Source organism: Coregonus lavaretus (genome assembly GCF_964263955.1).
Source record: "Coregonus lavaretus genome assembly, chromosome: 18".
In the NCBI taxonomy this organism is placed as follows: domain Eukaryota; kingdom Metazoa; phylum Chordata; class Actinopteri; order Salmoniformes; family Salmonidae; genus Coregonus; species Coregonus lavaretus.
In genome coordinates, this window is record NC_140005.1 from 13,584,303 (window position 1) to 13,608,702 (window position 24,400).

The 24,400-nt window shown below is 45.0% G+C and overlaps 1 protein-coding gene across 1 annotated transcript in view; it reads left to right on the top strand.

Moving 5' to 3' along the window:
- The window catches only part of LOC311145320 (kinesin-like protein KIF13B), a 59,049-nt gene that overhangs the window by 1,807 nt on the left and 32,842 nt on the right, over positions 1-24,400 (top strand). Inside the window, 1 exon segment of the mRNA XM_084181554.1 lies at positions 4,940-5,033. Coding sequence (XP_084037680.1) covers positions 4,940-5,033 — 94 coding nt within the window.

A 24,400-nucleotide genomic window follows, 5' to 3' on the forward strand; every position in this document is an offset into this window, starting at 1 on the left:
TTAATAACCACACAAATCAGAACATAACTTCATTTTATCTTTCACACTGATGATGGTTTATGCGTTACTGACATCTCGAGAAATGTATCCCCGGTGTTATGGCAAGGCATCATATTTCTCTTTCAACCTTGGCCTCTAATAAATGTGTGTGGCAGTCGGAGCTAGCTGGTCTCTGGCTGTGCTGGACAAAGGCAGGAAGGGAGTCAGTTTGAAATGACTATTTGCTAGCATTGCATAACTGACCACGTTCCCATGGCGGCAGAGGAGTTACTGAGAGGCCTTGGAAGAACAGCCCCATCGGCTCCATCCCAGTCACAGCATAGACATGGCTTTTCCATTTCCACACTGATGTCATGCCCATTGTACCACCAACCAAGCCCAGTGCTGTTTCACTTACCGCATGGAAGAAAGCGAAAGTGCCAATGGAAAATGTGCTGGTACTGGAGGGAATCTGGTGGAAGATGAGAGATGAATACCAACAGGATATTAGTCTCTTCTCCGTTGCATTTCATTTCAGATATTTTTCTTCCATCCATTTCCTTTGAGAAAAGGAAGATCTCAATGCTATTCCTGAAAGTCATAGAACAGTCATAACTGGTTATAACATGATTAGCAGGTGTATGAACACACACACTGATCCGTACTACCAGTGAACTCTGTGTGGCCCATGTGATGATGCCCCTCACACACACACACACACTAGGGCTGTGACGGTAATGGCATTTTGGATGGCGGTAATTGCCAGCAAAATGACTCCAGTCACTGTAAAAAAAAAAAAAAAAACATTTTAAGACTCACATGTTCTCTTCTCCTCCGGAATGAATATAACGGGCCTCCCCATTCAAGTCAATGATGGCATAATGGGTGGACTGGCGGTCATTGCGAGGAGGTAAAAGCAGGAAGTGTATCCATCAATATGTGCTTTGATTTGTTGATTCAACTCGACTGACATTAGAAAAAAGACATTCCATTGCATTTGCCACATCAGTTAACATCATTTGAATTAGGGCTTGGTGGTATACCTTATTTTACCATATACAGTTGAAGTCGGAAGTTTACATACACCTTAGCCAAATACATTTAAACTCAGTTTTTCACAATTCCTGACATTTCATCCTAGTATACATTCCCTGTCTTAGGTCAGTTAGGATCACCACTTTATTTTAAGAATGTGAAATGTCAGAATAATAGTAGAGAGAATTATTTATTTCAGCTTTTATTTCTTTCATCACATTCCCAGTGGGTCAGAAGTTTACATACACTCAATTAGTATTTGGTAGCATTGCCTTTAAATTGTTTAACTTGGGTCAAATGTTTCGGGTAGCCTTCCACAAGCTTCCCACAATAAGTTGGGTGAATTTTGGCCCATTCCTCCTGACAGAGCTGGTGTAACTGAGTCAGGTTTGTAGGCCTCCTTGCAGTTGCTTTTTCAGTTCTGCCCACAAATGTTCTATAGGATTGAGGTCAGGGCTTTGTGATGGCCACTCCAATACCTTGACTTTGTTGTCCTTAAGCCATTTTGCCACAACTTTGGAAGTATGCTTGGGGTCATTGTCCATTTGGAAGACCCATTTGCGACCAAGCTTTAACTTCCTGACTGATGTCTTAAGATGTTGCTTTAATATATCCGCATAATTTTCCTTCCTCATGATGCCATCTATTTTGTGAAGTGCACCAGACCCTCCTGCAGCAAAGCACCCCCACAGCATGATGCTGCCACCCCTGTGCTTTACGGTTGGGATGGTGTTCTTCGGCTTGCAAGTAACACCCTTTTTCTTCCAAACATAACGATGGTCATTATGGCCAAACAGTTCTATTTATGTTTCATCAGACCAGAGGACATTTCTCCAAAAAGTACGATCTTTGTCCCCATGTGCATTTGCAAACCGTAGTCTGGCTTTTTTATGGCAGTTTTGGAGCAGTGGCTTCTTCCTTGCTGAGCGACCTTTCAGGTTATGTCAATATAGGACTCGTTTTACTGTGGATATAGATACTTTTGTACCTGTTTCCTCCAGCATCTTCACAAGGTCCGTTGCTGTTGTTCTGGGATTGATTTGCACTTTTCGCACCAAAGTACGTTAATCTCTAGGAGACAGAACGCGTCTCCTTCCTGAGCGGTATGACGGCTGCATGGTCCCATGGTGTTTATACTTGCATTGTACAGATGAACGTGGTACCTTCATGCGTTTGGAAATTGCTCCCAAGGATGAACCAGACTTGTGGAAGTCTACAATTCTTTTTCTGAGGTCTTGGCTGATTTCTTTTGATTTTCCCATGATGTCAAGCAAAGAGGCACTGAGTTTGAAGGTAGGCCTTGAAATACATCCACAGGTACACATCCAATTGACTAAAATGATGTCAATTAGCCTATCAGAAGCTTCTAAAGCCATGACATCATTTTCTGGAATTTACCAAGCTGTTTAAAGGCACAGTCAACTTAGTGTATGTCAACTTCTGACCCACTGGAATTGTGATACAGTGAATTATAAGTGAAGTAATCTGTCTGTAAACAATTGTTGGAAAAATTACTTGTGTCATGCACAAAGTAGATGTCCTAACCGACTTGCCAAAACTATAGTTCGTTAACAAGAAATGTGTGGAGTGGTTGAAAAACGAGTTTTAAGGACTCCAACCTAAGTGTATGTAAACTTCCGACTTCAACTGTAGGTGCAGGAGCTCCACAATACTTTTGAGCTAATATTCTATAAGAGGAACAGGAGCTCAAACAGTAGAACATTTGAGGCACCGGTACTCCGCTCCGGTGAGCTCCTGCCCAAGTCAAGCACTGCTTCTTATCCCTTGCGCAAATAGCCTAAAGCTGTCTGTCCCGAGCTCACTGGAGCTGGAAACTCTGAGGGCCCAGAATATTTTATACAATGTTGCATGTTCGCTAGCTTCAGGCCAGACCCAAGTTAATAGTTGATACAATGTTTCAAGTTTGTTGCAGACAGGCCATGTGTAGCCAATGTGATTTATAGGATTTTTATTTTTATCAGGATACTTTCTACCTCCAAGCTGCAATGTTTTTATTTGTTGGCTTTAGGTAGGCTATTTTTACATAGTTGACAATGACAATAGAAGTTACTTTTTAGGTTTGTATCATTTTCATTTAGATTTGGATAGAATTTTGATTAACCACATGACAATGATTTTGAGATATGAAGACGTTATTAAATGAAAATGTGCACATGAAAACCATAACTGGCACGCAGATCAGTAGAAATGGTAAGATAAATTGGCATTCCACATGAGAAAGGTTGCCGACTCCTCGTGAGGCCAACTACCGGCAACTTCAGTAGAGTAATGACAGAATCTGCGAAAGCCAGCAGGAGCGGAAAGAGAATAGTTGGGTCAGGTTATGTTTTTTTTCTTCTGGTTATCTAGATCTCTGGCGCCCTCTTGAGTCATTTGTCCTATTTCATCAAACAGTTAGCTTTAAGCATCAGACAAGCTCAATGCATAAAACTCAGCAAAAAAAGACACTTCCCTTTGTCAGGACCCTGTCTTTCAAAGATAATTCGTAAAAATCCAAATAACTTCACAGATCTTCATTGTAAAGGGTTTAAACACTGTTTCCCATGCTTGTTCAATGAACCATAAACAATTAATGAACATGCACCTGTGGAACGGTCGTTAAGACACTAACAGCTTACAGACTGTAGGCAATTAAGGTTACAGTTATGAAAACTTAGGACACTAAAGAGGCCTTTCTACTGACTATGAAAAACACCAAAAGAAAGATGCCCAGGGTCCCTGCTCATCTGCGTGAACGTGTCTTAGGCATGTTGCAAGAAGGCATGAGGACCGCAGATGTGGCCAGTGCAATAAATTGCAATGTCCGTACTGTGAGACGCCTAAGACAGCGCTACAGGGAGACAGGACGTACAGGATCGATTTGGAGGTGGAGGGTCCATCATGGTCTGGGGCGGTGTGTCACAGCGTCATCGGACTGAGCTTGTTGTCATTGCAGGCAATCTCAACGCTGTGCGTTACAGGGAAGACATCCTCCTCCCTCATGTGGTACCCTTCCTGCAGGCTCATCCTGACATGACCCTCCAGCATGACAATGCCACCAGCCATACTGCTCGTTCTGTGCGTGATTTCCTGCAAGACAGGAATGTCAGTGTTCTGCCATGGCCAGCGAAGAGCCCGGATCGCAATCCCATTGAGCACGTCTGGGACCTGTTGGATCGGAGGGTGAGGGCTAGGGCCATCCCCCAGAATTGTCCGGGATCTTGCAGGTGCCTTGGTGGAAGAGTGGAGTAACATACTTTTGATTTTGACCCCCCCTTTGTTCAGGGACACATTATTCAATTTCTGTTAGTCACATGTCTGTGGAACTTGTTCAGTTTATGTCTCAGTTGTTGAATCTTATGTTCATACAAATATTTACACATGTTAAGTTTGCTGAAAATAAACGCAGTTGACAGTGAGAGTTTCTTTCTTTTTTTGCTGAGTTTAGTACATTTTATTAAAAAACTTAGGGTGTCTATAAATTGAAAAATACATGTTTAACAATTTCGACCAATCGATTGGTCGAAAGAACGGAGGCTTTCGGTCGACCAAGATTTTTGAAAGTCAGGGACAGTCCTAATGGAAAGTGTTGTTTAAATCATAGGGGATGCTGTCAAAAAGTGATTGAATTCAAATGCCATTTAGCAGACACTTTTATCCGAAGCGACTTAGTCATGTGTGCATAAATTTTTCGCATGGGTGGCTCTGGGAATCGAACCCACAATTCTGCCGTTGCAGGCGCCATGCTCTACCAACTGAGCCATACAGGTCCACAGTGTAAACAGTGTACGGTTATTCTCCTTTCTAGTCACATGATGATGTACCCACATGATGCCCACACGATGGAGTACCTACCCTGCAACTGGAGGTTGTTCTGATTGTTTGTACAGTACCGTGAACCTTTTCCCTTCTCTCTCCCTCACAGAAAAGGACCTGAACACAAAATGTATTGTGGATATGGAAGGCAACCAGACCATCCTTCACCCAGGCGGAGGAAACCTGGGCAAGGGAGACTCCAGGTTGGTGTGTGTGTGTGTGTGTGTGCGCGCAAACCCATGGGACTCAGTTTCAGTTGTTGAAAGAGAGTGGGAGTCCAGTAAAGGGATTTAGAGAGTGTCACATGACTATGTATGCGTGTCAACAGTCTGGCTGTATCGCCTGCTGAGTGAACAATGATTTGGGTCAGGAAGATGGGTTGAGCAGTTCTGTGTGTGAGAGCTAGGGAGAGAGTGTGTTTGTGAAAGTGTGTGTGTGTCAGTCAACGGCCCAGCCCTCTCTCTCCCAGGCTGCCTGCTGCTCCTCATCCTGCCTGTGTTGGGGCATAACTCTCCTCCGGCTGACTTCCTCTCTGTTTCTCAGCTCTTCCGTTGCCCTGACAACGCAGGGGGGAGGTCACACAGGTCAATACTAGGCGACCACGGAACCCCCTTTTACGGAACCCCCTTTTGCTTTTGGAGAACTTTACTTTTGGAGAAGCAAGGGAGCGAGAGACATTCAAAAAAGGAAGAGAAAGAAGAAGCACACGTTTGCTTTAGCATCTGTCGGCCATAAAGATCCTCCACTGACTTTTATGGGGTTAAACAAGGGATGCGCTATCATTTCTCTCTTTCTCTGCCTCCTTTTCTTTCTTTCTTTCTTTCCAGCTGGGAGACCATGGGGAGAGAGGTGGCGGTGGGTGGGGGGGACCAGGTTTCAAACTTGGAGGAGAAAGACGGAGCCGGCTGCTCCCCATCACACTGCAGACACTTAAATGTTGTGGGACCTGCTGCTGGGGCTCAGGCTGGGATGAAGAGATGAATGGTAGAGAGAGGCCCTCCTCACTCATTCACTCACTCCTATAGAGCCTCTACTAACTCCCATGGCACCAGATGCCTTCCTATGGCCCCAGTTCACACAACTGTCTGCAGTATACACAGCTCAGTGTTGTGCCCAGTTTCTTTGGTTTATTTAGGACAGAGGCTCCTCTCCCACTCCCATAGGCTTTCATTGCCATAGGGCCCCAGATGCCTCCTATGGCCCCAGTTCACACGACTGCAGTATGAGCTTGTAAGTAAGCATTTCACTGTAAGGTCTACACCTGTTGTATTCGGCACATGTGGAAAATAACATTTTATTTGATTTTTGAGTTGATCTGTGCCTGTGGTGGCGGAGGGGGTCCCACTCCCAGATATCCACCCCACTCCCAGATATCCACCCCACTCCCAGATATCCACCCCACTCCCAGATATCCACCCCACTCCCAGATATCCACCCCACTCCCCATGAGCTCCAGTAGCAGACAGCGCTTCCACTGGAGCTTTCTCTCAGACGACGTAGGCCTAACCCAATCTGTATCCCTCCACACCCCTTTCCTTTTTCCTGCTCCCAGCATGGGACCTTGTTGCCTGTCTGACTGATCTCTCTCCATTGTGACTAGTGGAACATTGAACTGCTAATGTTTTGTCTCTGTTCCTGTGTCTTAAAGTTAACGACCATAAAGGTGTGTTCTCCCCTGTAGCCATAGTTACAAACAATCTGTCAATCAATCAAATGTATTTATAAAGCCCTTTTTACATCAAATCAAATGTTTTGGTCATGTACATGTGTTTAGCAGATGTTATTGCGTGTAGCGAAATGCTTGTCAGCAGACGTCACAAAGTGCTTATACCAAACCCAGCCTAAAACCCCAAACAGAAAGCAATGCAGATGTAGAAGCACGGTGGCTAGGAAAAACTCCCTAGAAAGGCAGGAACCTAGGAAGAAATCTAGAGGAACTAGGCTCTGAGGGGTGGCCAGTCCTCTTCTGGCTGTGCCGGGTGCAGATTATAACAGTACATGGCCATTAAGGCCAGATCGTTCTTCAAGATGTTCAAACGCTCATAGATAACCAGCAGGGTCAAATAATAATCACAGTGGTTATAGAGGGTGCAACAGGTCAGCACCTCAGGAGTAAATGTCAGTTGGCTTTTCATAGCCGAGCATTCAGAGGTCAAGACTGCAGGTGCAGTAGAGAGAGGGAGAGTTGAAAGCAGCAGTTCCGGGACAACGTTGCACGTCCGGTGAACAGGTCAGGTTTCCATAGGCAGAACAGTTGAAACTGGAGCAGCTTCTGTGTTGCCTGATCTGGTGTATTGTGATTCATGAGTGGAAAAGGATAATGTCAGATAGGGCCTGTCTAATGAATGGTCAATAGGCCTACAGTACACTGACACTCCCCGAGTGTCCCTCCCTGGCTGGAACTGAATGTGCTCCATCAAGACGAACTGGCCGCTTGCTCACGCAGTCCTTGTAGTCGAACACTACCTTCAAGGACTTTCACTACATGAAGAACATGGAAGCACGCACACAGGACAGGCACATACACACACACACACGACAGCCCTTTATGCCATAAGGCTCAACAATGAGTTATGAGACTGTAGCAACCGAGGCCAGAGGACCTCTGATGGGAGGGTGACTGTTGTTCCAATATGGCCGACCTGTTGCACACAGTGTCATAAATGTCTCATAGACAGGCAGGTTACTGCCAACGCGCTGGCTCCAACTCCACTCCTCTAGACTCCTCTCTCCCTGTCTGTTGCATTTCTCTGACAACCAGACTGGCTGACTGTCTATTGTTGATAACCTGGCTGAGGCTAGGTGGACCGACAGCTGACTCGCTCATCCTTCCTGCTGCCATTGGAGTTTGCATAGTGATGTAAGGCTTTATTTGCATAAGTGTTGGAATGCAGTGTTGACTCATTCAGTCAGACCTGGGATCAAACTCTCAACATGTCATTATTCATTTTATTTGATATATGTAAGCAATAAGGCCCGAGGGGGTGTGGTATATGGCCAATATACCACGGCTGTGTGTGTGTGCGTGCGCGTGCGTGTGTGTGAGAAAGGAGGGTGGGAGAGGGGAGGATGTGTGTGGGAGAGGGAGAGAGGAGGATGTGAGAGTGAGCGAGAGAGAAAGAAAGAGGATGTGTGTGGGAGTGAGTGAGCGAGAGAGGAGGATGTGTGTGTGGGAGTGAGTGAGCGAGAGTGTAGGTGAGGGAGGCAGGGAGAGTGTGTAGGCTATGTGTGTAAAGTTGTCTGAAGAGTAGGCTGAAGATGGTTTCATATAGGCCTAGTGTGTTTTCCCCTTACTGAAACAATGAAAATGCAGATCATAATGCATTTATACTGAACAGAAAAGTGTTGGTCCCATGTTTCATGAGTTGAAATAAAAGATACCAGAAATGTTCCATACGCACAAAAAGCTTATTTCTCTGAAATGTTGTGCACAAATTTGTTTACATCCCTGTTAGTGAGCATTTATCCTTTGCCAAGATAATCCATCCACCTGACAGGTGTGGCATATCAAGAAGCTGATTAAACGGCATGATCTGGGAACAATAAAATGATACGTTTTGTCACACAATGCCACAGATGTCTAAATCTTATTTTTTACAAATTTTTCTCCCCAATTTCGTGATATCCATTTGGTAGTTAGTCTTGTCCCATCGCTGCAACTCCACTACGGACTTGGGAGAGGCAAAGGTCGAGAGCCATGCGTCCTCCGAAACACAACCCTGGCAAGCCGCACTGCTTCTTGACACACTGCTCGCTTAACCTGGAGTCAGCTTGCAGGCGCCCGGCCCGCCACAAGGAGTCGCTAGAGCACGATGTGACAAGGAAAATTCCTGCTGGCCAAACCCTCCCCCGACACTGGGGCAATTGTGCGCCGCCTCATGGGTCTACCGGTCACGGCCGGCTGTGACAGCCTGGGATCGAACCCGGGTCTGTAGTGACGCCTCAAGCACTGCGATGCAGTGCCTTAGACCGCTGCGCCACTCGGGAGCCCAATGTCTTACGTTTTCAGGGAGTGAGCAATGTCCACCAGAGCTGTTGCCAGAGAATTGAATGTCGTTTTAGAGAATTTGGCATTACGTCCAACCGGCCTCACAACCGCAGACCATGTATAACAGCACCAGCCCAGGACCTCCAAATCCGGCTTCTTCACCTGCGGGATCGTCTGACACCAGCCACCCTGATGAAACAGAGGAGTGTTTCTGTCTGTAATAAAGCCCTTTTGTGGGAAAAAAACTCATTCTGATTGGCTGAGCCCTCCCAGGCCCACCCATGGCTGCGCCCCTGCCCAGTAATGTGAAATCCATAGATTAGGGACTAATTCATTCATTTCAATTTACTGATATCCTTTTATGAACTGTAAAATCGCTGAAATTGTTGCATGTTGCGGTTAAATTTTTTCCGGTATATATGAGGGGGCAAACCCTGTGGTATCACAATACTACTCGTGATACTTGGCCTGGTATCACATCGTTAGAAAAATTTTGCTTTTGTGACAACCTCATTACAAAAAATGTCTTGCAGTTTACACAGATGTTTCGCGTGTTTCCGCACAAAAAAATATTGTCATCCTCTGTAGCTCAATTGGTAGAGCATGGTGCTTGTAACGCCAGGGTAGTGGGTTCGATCCCCGGGACCACCCATACGTAAAAATGTATGCATACATGATTGTAAGTCGCTTTGGATAAAAGCGTCTGCTAAATGGCTTATTATTATTATTATTATTATTATTATTATTATTATTATTATCATCATCATCTTTTTGGGCCATCAAATCACATTTTATTTGTCACATGCGCCGAATACAATGGGTGTAGACCTTACTGTGAAATGCTTACTTACAAGCCCTTAACCAACAATGCAGTTTTAAGAAAAATATTTACTAAATAAACTAAAGCAAAAAATTAAAGAGCAACAATAAAATAACTATAACGAGGCTATACACAGGGGGTACCGGTACCAAGTCAATGTGCATGGGTACAGGTTAGTCAAGGTAATTTTTAGTGATATGTACACGTAGGTATGGGTAAAGTGACTATGCATTGATAATAAACAGCGAGTAGCAACAGCGTAATTCTTTTTTTGGGGGGGAGGGGGGGGTCAATGCAAATAGTCCGGGCAGCCATTTGATTAGCTGTTCAGCAGTCTTATGGCTTGGGGGGTAGAAGCTGTTAAGAAGCCTTTTGGACCTAGACTTGGTGCTCCGGTACCGCTTGCTGTGCTGTAGCAGAGAGAACAGTCTAGGGTGGCTGAAGTCTTTGGAATTTAAGGGGGCCTTCCTCTGACACCGCCTGGTAGAGAGGTCCTGGATGGCAGGAAGCTTGGCCCCAGTGATGTACTGGGAAGTACGCACTACCCTCTGTAGCGCTTTGTGGTCGGAGGCCGAGCAGTTGCCATAGCAGGCAGTGATGCAACCAGTCAGGATGCTCTCGATGGTGCAGCTGTATAACTTTTTGAGGATCTGAGGACCCATGCCAAATCTTTTCAGTCTCCTGAGGGGGAATATGCTTAGTCGTGCCCTCCTCACGACTGTCTTGGTGTGTTTGGACCATGATAGTTTGTTGGTGATGTGGACACCAAGGAACTTGAAGCTCTCAACCTGCTCCACTACAGCCCCGTCGTTGAGAATGGGGGCGTGCTCGGCCCTCCTTTTCCTGTAGTCCACGATCAACTCCTTTGTCTTGATCACGTTGAGGGAGAGGTTGTTGTCCTGGCACCACACTGCCAGGTCTTTGACCACCTCCCTATAGGCTGTCTCATCGTTGTCGGTGATCAGGCCTACCACCGTTGTGTCGTCAGCAAACTTAATGATGGTGTTGGAGTCGTGCTTGGCCACGCAGTCATGGGTGAACAGGGAGTACAGGAGGGGACTAAGCATGCACCCCTAAAGGGCCCCCGTGTTGAGGATCAGCGTGGCATATGTGTTGTTGCCTACCCTTACCACCTGGAGGTGGCCCGTTAGGAAGTCCAGGATCCAGTTACAGAGGTAGGTGTTTTAGTCCCAGGGTCCTTAGCTTAGTGATGAGCTTTGAGAGCACTATGGTGTTGAATGCTTAGCTACATGTAGTCAATGAACAGCATTCTCACATAGGTGTTCCTTTTGTCCAGGTGGGAAAGGGCAGTGTTGAGTGCAATATAGATTGCATAATCTATGGGTCTGTTGGGGCAGTATGCAAATTGGAGTGGTCACCAGTTTGCATCACTTTATTTATGTCAATAGTACAGTAAGGAGCACAGGGGAGGGTGTCCCCTACCCCATCCTTCCTCCCCCTCCCTCCCCCTCCCTAACCCTTACCTGTAGTATGCTGTAGCCCAGGCTGAACCTCGTCCCTCTCCATACTCACCCTCCCTATGCCTTCCACAACCATGGCATGCACAGTCACAGGAGATGGGAGCAAGCGGCCAGTGTGCATCCACGCGTAAACTTATTTTTTAAATGACGGGATCGTAATCTAGAGAACCAGAGAACAAACGAATGAGGGCAGGCTGGCGGGCGGGCACTCGGTCTCCTGACTGCCTCCCTCTCCTCTCATTGGCCGGTGGGCCGTGTCACGTGATGTGTGACTGGGTTATGGGGTGCAGGACGGGGCCCCTCTTGGCTCTCTGGAGTCTGAAACCCCCCCCCCCCCCCCCCAAACCCAGTGCCGGATACCGGCCCCTGAGTCGCCGTGACAGCTGTCAGTGTGGCGACCGTCAACCTCTGAGTGGGTTATTGCTGGGGGGGCGGGAGGGTTCTCTTCTCCTCTCCTTTACGGTGCAAAGCGGTTCAACACTCACTGATCTCTTGGAAGAAACTGGGCAAGAAAGACTTCCAGTAACAATGCATTGGGGAGGGTTGGTTTGATTGAGCTGTGCTGTGGGGCTGCAGAGTTTTTACTGACTCACTGCACTATATAGTGTTCACTAAGTTCTTGGAAGAAACTGGGGGAAATGATGGGCTGCGCTGTGGGGTTTTCTCTCACTCTCTGTGTGTGTGTGCAGGTGGGTGCCTGTGTGTATACGAGGCACGGCTCCTGATCTGGAAGACATGATGAGTTTGACTGGAAAAGCCGGAGATGAAAGGAAGGGGGGTAGTGGAAGGATGGAAGAGAGACAGAGAGACATGGTGATGGAAGACGGATGAAGGATAAAAGAGAGAGACTGAGTGAGAGACCTGATGGAAAACAGAGGAGACATGTTTAAGAGACATGTTCAAGCCTGTTCCTAACCAGAGTGTAAATCACACAGCCTATCTACTCTCTGTATTGGAGAATGGCACAAACGTTTGAGTTACTGGGGTGATATGCTAGGCAGGCCTAGATTTACATTAGAGTCATTTAGCAGACGCTCTTATCCAGAGCGACTTACAGTTAGTGAGTGCATACATTTTTTTCACACTGGTCCCCCGTGGGAATCGAACCCACAACCCTGGCGTTGCAAGCGCCATGCTCTACCAACTGAGCTACACGGGACTATGTCTATATGTCCGATGTTCTATGTAGCCTACTGTCAGTTGGAGTTACTAGGGAAATAGGCTATGTAGGCTTATGTCAGTTGTTCTATGTAGCCTATTGTCAGTGAAATGACATAGGGCAATTCCACGGTGATGGAGTGATGCTGAGACTCAGATTTTACACTTTCAAATGTATGTAAAACCAAAACCAATGATTGCAAAGTTATACAAACCATACAACTCTATGCACAGGGACGACTTTTAAAAATATCCACAGAATTTTACAAAACACATTTGCTTGAACAGGGTAGATGTTTTGTTCTTATTTTAAATGTGTGTGGCTGTTCCTGTCTGTTGGTGTTCTGTATTTTGTTGGTGTTTTGTGTGGACCCCAGGAAGAGTAGCTGCTGCGTCTGGAATACCAATACCAAGATGCAACGTTTTGTAAGAGAATGACGGTTTGTGCTGTTGGTGCCGTCATCATGTTACCAAACTTTACATCTGCACTGTTCAAGTAAATGTTTTTGTAAAATGTTCAGTGGAAATTGTTCAAAGTCGTCCTTGTGCATAGAATTGTCACCTGCCAGTGTTTTGGGTGTTTTTAAAGAGCTGAAGAAGTGCAGCTGAGGCATTTTCGAAGAATGTGCATGGATAAAGGGAAACAGGTGTGTGTGTCTGTCTGTGTTAACTGCTGTTGGGCATATCACAAAGTGAAATATATTAGTTGGTGAATATCTCTGTGTGTGTTTCGATTGTCTGTAAACAATCTCTTTGTCTTTTGCGTGAAGTGTGGTTTTTGTGTGTGTGTGTGTGTGTGCGTGCGCCACTTCTAGCGTGTGCCACTTTGAGTGTATGTGCTTGTATGTGTTTTTTCCATGTAGTGTGTGTGTCTCGTCTATGCCTGTAGTGCTCCTCTTATGAGTCTGATTCCATCCTGTCTGGTCTGACAGGGGTCATGGGGTCATGAAGGGATGAGTGAAGTAGAGGACAAGAAAGGGGTCGAGGCTGATGTTATGGGGGAGGAGAGAAATGGAGGGATGACAAGGGGAGAGAGGAGAGGACTGTGTACAAAACATTAAGAACTATGCTCTTTCCTTGACAGACTGACCAGGTGAAAGCTATGATCCCTAATTGATGTCACTTGTTAAATCCACTTCAATCAGTGTAGGTGAAGGGGAGGAGACAGGTGAAAAGAAGGATTTTTAAGCCTAGAGACAATTGAGACATGGATTGTGTATGTGTGCCATTCAGAGGGTGAATGGGCAAGACAAATGATGTAAGTGCCTTTGAACAGGGTATGGTAGTAGGTGCCAGGCGCACCAGTTTGTGTCAAGAACTGCAACGCTGCTGGGTTTTTCATGCTCAACCGTTTCCCGTGTGTATCAAGAATGGTCCACCACCCAAAGGACATCCAGCCAACTTGACACAACTGTGGGAAGCATTCGAGTCAACATGGGCCAGCATCCCTGTGGAAGGCTTTCGACACCTTGTAAAGTCCATGCCCCAATGATTGAGGCTGTTCTGAGGGGTGGGGTGCATAACTCAATATTAGGATGGTGTTCTTAATGTTTTGTACACTCAGTGTATTGAGCCTGCAAGTGCAATATGTTTTATTGTTATTGTCACATACAGCAGATAGGTGCAGTGAAATGTGTTGTTTTACAGGGTCAGACATAGTAGTACAGCACACCTGGAGTGAATTAGGGTTAAGTGCCTTGATCAAGGGCACGTAGACTGATTTTTCACCTTGTCAGCTCAGCTATTCGAACCAGCAACTTTTCGGTTACTGGCCCAACGCTCTAACTGCTAGGCAAGGGTAGAAATGAAGGGAGTAGAAAAAGAGGTAGAGAGCAGAGGGATGGGGTAGGGATTGACAGAGCACCTGTGAATGAGAAGGTCGATTGATGTTGATGCTGCTGAACACTAGAGCTAGCATATACTGTGTATCATTTCATGTGATGTTAGTTCCCACTAGAACTAGCCTATGCTAGCTTGTGTTTGGCTGCAGTTGAGCAGAAACTTTCAGAGTGACTGTATTTAATCTCATAAGCCTAATGAAGAAATTACATATTTTTGACAGTCACCCGCAAAAAATGTTGACGTGCATGGTGGTGCAGCCCTTTTTAGATTGAATTGGATTAGGTTAGTGAGAAATTCATGACTCTTCCGATGGTTTAGATTGTACAGCTGTAGTAACAGGACTATCAACTCCTAGGGGGTTACATTCCCCTCCCATCTCTTCCTCCCCTTGTCTCGGTGGTATGTAGCCAGGCCTATATAAGCTGTGCGTGTGGGTGTGGGTGACTGTGCACACGTGTTGGGGAATGCCAGAGCAGCAGCTGCTGTTATAGCAGAGCTCTGTCCTAAATTGAGGATAAATGCTCCCAAACAGTTTCACAGGGACTCTGCGACAGGAGAAAATCTATTGGCCGGAATGATAGTAAACAAAGCAGCACATCACAGTAGAGTAGAGTGGAGAGGATTCCCCCTGCCTCCAGTAGTCGATGCCTGGCTTCATTGGGACCACTCCAGGGTTAATTGGGGCATGAACTGAACTTAACAGCCTGGCCAATAAACTCCTAAACTACCAAATAAACTAAGTGAGGTCTTAGGCACAGCCCGCTAGATAGAGGGAAGTTGGCTGGCTAGAGGACACTAGCTTTGACTGCAGGCTGGGAATGGTAGGTTCTGTTCCGACTCCACAATCCTCTGTTTTTAGTGTTGAGTTTGATTGAATGTCCAATTGTAAGACAATTTCCTTCAGGAATCTTCTAGGACAGGATCGGAGAAGTTAGAGCCGTTTGCTTATATCTCGCCTACCTGGTTGTCACAGCTCTGCCAATGGGAGTGAACAAACACACAGCCACACAGACTGATGATCTGGAGAACTATTTAGAATGATTTTCCAGCCCGTATCAGACAACTTTTTTTTTCACAGCCCACATATCATGATTCATAAGGCCCACATGTTTTATGCTTTATGGGTGCAGTCGGCGTGCCTGGCGGGCAAAGATGCTAAGCTGGCAGATGTCTTCTACTCTCACTACCCAGACAGGTTGAGACAGTATGCTGGTCTGCTGATGCTGTAACAGCATGCTGTAGCCAGGCCCCAGTGGGGAATAGGCATACCAGGGGATGAGGAGAGCAAGCTAGTGGGACGTGGGTGGTGGGGAGAGGGCTGGAAAGCAGCTGCCAAATACTACCACTCCCTTACCGACCATCCTTCCATCGCCCACACCTTCCCTCCCTCCCTGACTGTCAGAGAGCTAAGCCTGGGGTAACTCGCTGTCCATGGCAGGACTTGTCAGCTCAACACTGGCCTGCGTCCCAAATGGCACCCTTTTCCCTATATAGTGTTCCCTATGAGCCCTGGTCAAAAGTAGTGCACTAAATAGGGAATAAGGTGCCATTTGGGACCCCAGCCTAGTGCCAGACGGAATCTGCACAGATGTTTTCCTATGGTCAATGCCATTATAACATTGCTTGCAAATGAAATCTTTAAAGCTGTAGACCTATTGATTTTAATATAAAAATATTAATGTTTTGTTTAGGCTAATCAATGTGTTGTGGCAGATGGTATTCGTGTACAAGTGAATGTGGCAGACGTTATTCTGGATATTTGGGTATTCTAGGGCTATCCCCGACAAAAACAAATCTTGGTCGACCAAAATCTTATCTACACGAGGAGTCTGCAACCTTTCTCATGTGGAATGCCAATTTATCTTACCATTTCTACTGATCTACGTGCCAGTTATGGTTTTCATATGCACATTTCCGTGGGACATTTTCATTTAATTTATAATGATAAAAATGATATCCAAATCTAAATGAAAATGATCATTGCCAACTATGTAGAAGCCAACAAATAAAAACATTGCAGCCCCGCAGGTAGAAAATATCCGGATAAAAATAAATATCATATAAATCACATTGGCTACACATGGCTTGTCTGCAACGAACTTGAAACATTGTATAAACTATTAACTTGGGTCTGCCAGGAAGCTTGTGCCACCAAATTTGCAACATTGTATAAAATATTCTTGGCCTTCAGTTAGTGGTGGTGCGTTAAGCCAATCAAAAATACTATCAGATCCCCAAATGGGCACATTTATATGCCTACATTTGCGTGCAGCCCAGGTAGCCTATAGACCTATTTCTATGCGTAATCAGGTGCACGTCCTTACTCAACATTGACAGGAGCGCTCCAAACCAAAGACAGTGACTAAATTGACAAAACTCGTAAATGGAATGAAATAAACCAAAACTTGTTTCTCACAATAGGTTGTGCACTCCGCAAACAACGTGTCCAGTCCGACAATGAGAACGGTAAAAGACTGGAATAATAATATATTGAATGCATTAACGGAAATTACTGCAACTAAATAAACGTTGTAGATTAGAAATGATCGGAATTAACGGTAAATGTACTACTATTGATATATTTAATGGGGAATTGATAGACCCTAACAATCAAACGCAACCAATTCACACAATGAAGTTATGAAACGATAAATGTGCACAAATTGGCAGAAGAGAGCGCATTCTGGAGAGAGATGTGCATTTACATTTTTAGTAATTTAGCAGACGCTCTTATCCAGAGCAATTAGGGTTAAGTGCCTTGCTCAAGGGCACATCAACAGATTTTTCACCTAGTCGGCTCGGGGATTACAACCAGTGTTACTGGCACAACGCTCTTAACCACTAAGCTACCTGCCGCCCCTGCATCTTAGTCACACTCCCCTTCTTCATGGACGGTGCCATTCCCGCGGCCTCCGCAATGGATTAGTCTCGGCCTTCGCAATGGATTAGTTCACTGAGATGGGCGCGAATAAGACCATGTCTCGTGTGCCATAAAATATATATATACAGTGGGGAGAACAAGTATTTGGTACACTGCCGATTTTGCAGGTTTTCCTACTTACAAAGCATGTAGAGGTCTGTCATTTTTATCATAGGTACACTTCAACTGTGAGAGACGGAATCTAAAACAAAAATCCAGAAAATCACATTGTATGATTTTTAAGTAATTCATTTGCATTTTATTGCATGACATAAGTATGATACATCAGAAAAGCAGAACTTAATATTTGGTACAGAAACCTTTGTTTGCAATTACAGAGATCATACGTTTCCTGTAGGTCTTGACCAGGTTTGCACACACTGCAGCAGGGATTTTGGCCCACTCCTCCATACAGACCTTCTCCAGATCCTTCAGGTTTCGGGGCTGTCGCTGGGCAATACGGACTTTCAGCTCCCTCCAAAGATTTTCTATTGGGTTCAGATCTGGAGACTGGCTAGGCCACTCCAGGACCTTGAGATGCTTCTTACGGAGCCACTCCTTAGTTGCCCTGGCTGTGTGTTTCGGGTCGTTGTCATGCTGGAAGACCCAGCCACGACCCATCTTCAATGCTCTTACTGAGGGAAGGAGGTTGTTGGCCAAGATCTCGCGATACATGGCCCCATCCATCCTCCCCTCAATACGGTGCAGTCGTCCTGTCCCCTTTGCAGAAAAGCATCCCCAAAGAATGATGTTTCCACCTCCATGCTTCACGGTTGGGATGGTGTTCTTGGGGTTGTACTCATCCTTCTTCTTCCTCCAAACACGGCGAGTGGAGTTTAGACCCAAAAGCTATATTTTTGTCTCATCAGACCACATGACCTTCTCCCATTCCTCCTCTGGATCATCTAGTTGGTCATTCGCAAACTTCAGACGGGCCTGGACATGCGCTGGCTTGAGCAGGGGGACCTTGCGTGCGCTGCAGGATTTTAATCCATGACGGCGTAGTGTGTTACTAATGGTTTTCTTTGAGACTGTGGTCCCAGCTCTCTTTAGGTCATTGACCAGGTCCTGCCGTGTAGTTCTGGGCTGATCCCTCACCTTCCACATGATCATTGATGCCCCACGAGGTGAGATCTTGCATGGAGCCCCAGACCGAGGGTGATTGACCGTCAACTTGAACTTCTTCCATTTTCTAATAATTGTGCCAACAGTTGTTGCCTTCTCACCAAGCTGTTTGCCTATTGTCCTGTAGCCCATTCCAGCCTTGTGCAGGTCTACAATTTTATCCCTGATGTCCTTACACAGCTCTCTGGTCTTGGCCATTGTGGAGAGGTTGGAGTCTGTTTGATTGAGTGTGTGGACAGGTGTCTTTTATACAGGTAACGAGTTCAAACAGGTGCTGTTAATACAGGTAATGAGTGGAGAACAGGAGGGCTTCTTAAAGAAAAACTAACAGGTCTGTGAGAGACGGAATTCTTACTGGTTGGTAGGTGATCAAATACTTATGTCATGCAATAAAATCCAAATTAATTACTTAAAAATCATACAATGTGATTTTCTGGATTTTTGTTTTAGATTCTGTCTCTCACAGTTGTAGTGTACCTATGATAAAAATTACAGACCTCTACATGCTTTCTAAGTAGGAAAACCTGCAAACACATATCACTGTAGACAGTCCCAGTCTGGCCTAAATTAGACACATATCACTGTGTGTTTCCCATGGGGGGCCAGTATGAAAATGTATGCACTCACTAACTGTAAGTCGCTCTGGATAAGAGCGTCTGCTAAATGACTAAAATGTAAATGTAAATGTAATTGTATCAAATACTTGTTCTCCCCACTGTATATATACACATTTGTTACTGCTCGACCCCAAAAAAAAAATGGTTTGAACAACAGCCTATCAACCAAACAATCGACCAGTCGACTACTTGTTGTCAGCCCTAGGGTTTTCAAATAATTTCCGGTGGCACAAGGGTAATCTACAGTCTCTGCATAGAATCCATCTGACAGTAGTGGTAATTAGTTTTTCCCCTACCTAACCATCCATATAGGCGTGGTGGTCCACCTTGCTGACTGAGCAGTGTTTCTAGCATGTGTCTCTGGCCATGTGTCTCTGGCCATGTGTCTCTGGCCATGTGTCTCTGGCCATGTGTCTCTGGCCATGTGTCTCTGGCCATGTGTTGGTGTTGTGAGATGATCTGATAAGAACAGGGCCATAGGCTAGAGGGAGCAGTCACAGTGATAGGACAAGGGAAAAGTAACTATTGCTACATTGTTTAGGAAGGGAGTTGGCTGGGGTGTGTGTGAGAACATGTAGCAAACCGCTTGGATGAAGTGCTTGCACCCTCTCTCTCTCGCTCTCTCTTTCTCTCTCTCTCTCTCTCTCATTCACTCTCATTCACTCACTCACTCATTCACACCCTTCTTCCCTCTGATTCAGCAGTCAGCAACGTAGGCCTGAGGTCGCAGGCATGGCTTTATATAGAGAGTACATCTTTAATAAGCCAATCATCCTTTATAGGCCCTGGGCTAGCCTATTGCAGCTACTGACACACCCCTAGCCTCAAACAACTGTCTCTGTGAGATTAGTTCTTATCTCCTATTGAGAATGGCCTATGTGTCAGACTACAGATTTGATCAAACATGCAAGCTAAACTATTGTATTCTCTGCCAATTGCCTGTTAAAATGGGTGTGTCCGCATATCGTCAGATAGCTGCACTGGGCTTGAACCTGAGCTCTGATTTGGCTATACTGGTCCAGTCACTAAAGCCTGATTGGCTATGCTGAGTGTGAGAGCTAGAGAGGAACATACCCAGCATTTCGTGAATGCAATGTAGAAACTGAGTGTCAACTTGTCTCTCTCCCTCTGCCTGTGAGTTAGTGTGTGTTAGTGTGTAATGTTTCTATAGGTCATTGTGTTCATGCAGTGCTGTGCAAAGCTTCTGCTCAGCCACGGGGTAGATAAGGGAGTACTCAAATGCATTTTACTAGGGAAGATTGTAAGCTTCACCGATACACATCGGTCCCTGATTTAAATGTTTAAGATACAAGTGCATCAGTCCGCAAACCCCAAACCGATCCAAATGTAGCATGCATCGGTCGGAAAATCCCAAATTTGAACGTTACAAATCGGCGGTTCCCAAATTTAGTTTTGCTCATATTACATTCTTTCTAACTTCCGAAAAGACCTAGTCTTTTGTGACAACTAATGCGTCCTCTCCTTCTGTCGAACTGCATGTAACTGTGTTGCCGGTCATATATCTACAAGTCATTTAGCATGCCGAACAAACCAGACAATATCAGTAGCCTAGTCAAACTGCGCGCTGTGTCCAGCTTCCTGCCCTTACCATCGCGAGGAAGCGAGCTGTTCCTGATTTTGCACATCTGCGTGGCAACTTCAGCATTCAAATGCTAAAATGGCTTGCGTGATATTAGGCTTTATTAGTTGAGTGACAACTTTTGTTACTTGCTGGGTTATTGTTATCTATGTGGTGTTGAAAATTGTGTTTTACCGGAATAATCGTACGCTACCGGAGACACAACTCTCATCTGGCTATACATGCTGAGCGGGGCTTAACAATATATTTAAAAAAATGTGTTCAGCTTTACCATCAGCAATAGTTTTGGTAGTTTTGATTTAAACAATCAGTGTATACAGTGCATTCAGAAAGTATTCAGACCCCTTGACTTTTTCCACATTTTGTTACGTTACAGCCTTATTCTAAAATGGATTACATTAGTTTTTTCCCCCCTCATAAATCTACACACAATAACCCATAATGAGAAAGCAAAAACAGGTTTTTAGAAATTGATATTACATATACATAAGTATTCAGACCCTTTACTCAGCCTCGAGTCTTCTTGGGTATGATGCTACAAGCTTGGCAGACCTGTATTTGGAGAGTTTCTGCAATTCTTCTCTGCAGATAATCTCAAGCTCTGTCAGATTGGATGGGGAGTGTCGCTGCACAGCTATTTTCAGGTCTCTCCAGAGATGTTCGATCGGGTTCAAGTCCGGGCTCTGGCTGGGCCACTCAAGGACATTCAGAGACTGAATGTCCCCTGTAGCTCAGTTGATAGAGCATGGCGCTTGCAACGCCAGGGTTGTGGGTTCGTTTCCCACGGGAGACCAGTATGAAAATGTATGCACTCACTAACTGTAAGTCGCTCTGGATAAGAGCGTCCGCTAAATTACTTAAATGTTTAAAACAATTAAATGTCCCAAAGCCACTCCTGCGTTGTCTTGGCTGTGTGCTTAGGGTCATTCCTGTTGGAAGGTGAACCTTCGCCCCAGTCTGAGGTCCTGAGCACTCTGGAGCAGGTTTTCATCAAGGATCTCTCTGTACTTGCTCCATTCATCTTTCCCTTGATCCTGACTAGTCTCCCAGTCCCTGCCGCTGAAAAACATCCCCACAGCATGATGCTGCCACCACCATGCTTCACCGTAGGGATGGTGCCAGGTTTCCTCCAGACTTAACGCTTGGCATTCAGGCCAAAGAGTTCAATCTTGGTTTCATCAGATCAGAGAATATTGTTTCTTATGGTCAGAGTCCTTTAGGTGCCTTTTGGCAAACTCCAAGCGGGCTGTCATGTGCATTTAACTGAAGAATGGCTTCTGTCTGGCCACTCTACCATAAAGGCCTGATTGGTGGAGTGCTGCAGAGATGGTTGTTCTTCTGGAAGGTTCTCCCATCTCCACAGAGGAACTCTGGAGCTCTGTCAGAGTGACCTCGGGTTCTTGGTCACCTCCCTGACCAAGGCCCTTCTCCCCCGATTGCTCAGTTTGGCCGGGCAGCCAGCTCTAGGAAGAGACTTGGTGGTTCAAAACCTCTTCCATTTAAAAATGATGGAGGCCACTGAGGTCTTGGGGACCTTCAATGCTGCAGACATTTTTTGGTACCCTCCCCCAGATCCTGTCTCGGAGCTACGAACAATTCCTTTGACCTCATGGCTTGGTTTTTGCTCGGACATGCACTGTCAATTGTGGGATCTTATATAGACAGGTGTGTGCCAATCAATGTAATTTACCACAGGTGGACTCCAGACAAGTTGTAGAAACATCTCAAGGATGATCAATGGAAACAGGATGCACCTGAGCTCAGTTTGGAGTCTCATAGCAAAGGGTCCAAATACATATGTAAATAAGGTATTTCTGTTATTATTTTTTAACAAATTTGAAAAGATTTCTAAAAACCTGTTTTTCGCTTTGTCATTATGGGGTATTGTGTGTAGATTGATGAGGAAAAAAGTTAATTTAATCAATTTTAGAATAAGGCTGTAACGTAACAAAATGTGGAGAAAGGGTAGGAGTCCGAATACTTTCCGAATGCACTGTATGGTCATTTTTAGATATACACGGTAAAGATGATAATTTAATGAGGACAGCACTTATGTTTGCGAGGCACACTGCATGGCTGAAGCGAGAGGAGATCACTCCGTAAAAACGTCTAAACGGTCAAAACCATTTGATTTTGAGATGGGGGGGGGGGGGTGAAATACAAAATTGTGCTGTATACAGTACCAGTCAAAAGTTTGGACACACCTACTTATTCCAGGGTGTTTCTTTATTTTTTACTATTTTCTACATTGTAGAATAATAGTGAAGACATTAAAAACTATGAAATCACACATATGGAATCATGTAGTAACAAACAGTGTTAAACAAATCAAAATATATTTTATATTTGAGATTCTTCAAATAGCCACCCTTTGCCTTGATGACAGCTTTGCACACTCTTGACATTCTCTCAACCAGCTTCATGAAGTAGTCACCTGGAATGCATTTCAATTAACAGGTGTGCCTTGTTAAAAGGTCATTTGTGGAATTTCTTTCCTTGTTAATGCATTTGAGCCAGTCAGTTGTGTTGTGACAAGGTATGGGTGGTATACAGAAGATAGCCCTATTTGGTAAAAGACCAAGTCCTTATTATGGCAAGAACAGTTCAAATAAGCAAATAGGAACGACAGTCCATCATTACTTTAAGACATGAAGGTCAGTCAATACGGAACATTTCAAGAACTTTGAACGTTTCTTCAAGTGCAGTCGCAAAACCCATTAAGCGCTATGATGAAACTGGCTCTCATGAGGACCGCTACAGAAAAGGAAGACCCAGAGTTACCTCTGCTGTAGAGGATAAGTTTATTAGAGTTACCAGCCTCAGAAATTGCAGCCCAAATAAATGCTTCACAGAGTTCAAGTAACAGACACATTATTTGTATTAATTTTATTTTAGTCATTTAGCAGACACTCTTATCCAGAGCGACTTACAGGAGCAATTAGGGTTAAGTGCCTTGCTTAAGGGCACATCAACAGATTTTTCGCCTAGTCGGCTCGGGGATTAGAACCAACGACCTTTCGGTTACTGGCACAACGCTCTTACCCACTAAGCTACCTGCCAACTGTTCAGAGGGGACTGTGTGAATCAGGCCTTCATGGTCGAATTGCTGCAAAGAAACCACTACTAAAGGACACCAATAAGAATAAGAGACTTGCTTGGGCCAAGAAACACCAGCAATGGACATTAGGCTGGTGGATTTCTGTCCTTTGGTCTGATGAGTCCAAATTTGAGATTTTTGGTTCCAACCGCCGTGTCTTTGTGAGACGCAGAGTAGGTGAACGGATGATCTCCGCATGTGGTTCCCTCCTTGGAAGAATGGAGGAGGAGGTGGTGTGATGGTGTGGGGGTGCTTTGCTGGTGACACTGTCTGTGATTTATTTAGAATTCAAGGCACACTTAACCAGCATGACTACCACAGCATTCTGCAGCGATACGCCATCCCATCTGGTTTGCGCTTAGTGGGACTATCATTTGTTTTTCAACAGGACAATGACCCAACACACACCTCCAGGCTGTGTAAGGGCTATTTTACCAAGAAGGAGAGTGATGGAGTGCTGCATCAGATGACCTGGCCTCCACAATCACCCGACCTCAACCCAATTGAGATGGTTTGGGATGAGTTGGACCGCAGAGTGAAGGAAAAGCAGCCAGCAAGTGCTCAGCATATGTGGGAACTCCTTCAAGACTGTTGGAAAAGCATTCCAGGTGAAGCTGGTTGAGAGAATGCCAAGAGTGTGCAAATCTGTCAAGGCAAAGGGTGGCTACTTTGAATAATCTAAAAGATAAAATATATTTTGATTTGTTTAAAATTTTTTGGTTACTACATGATTCTATATGTGTTATTTCATAGTTTTGATGTCTTCACTATTATTCTACAATGTAGAAAATAGTAAAAATAAAGGAAAAACCCTTGAATGAGTAGGTGTGTCCAAACGTTTGACTGGTACTGTATTTATTGGCTATGTCATAGCTATTTTGTAGACGATAAATATTGAGGCATTAATAGCTCAAACACTTAA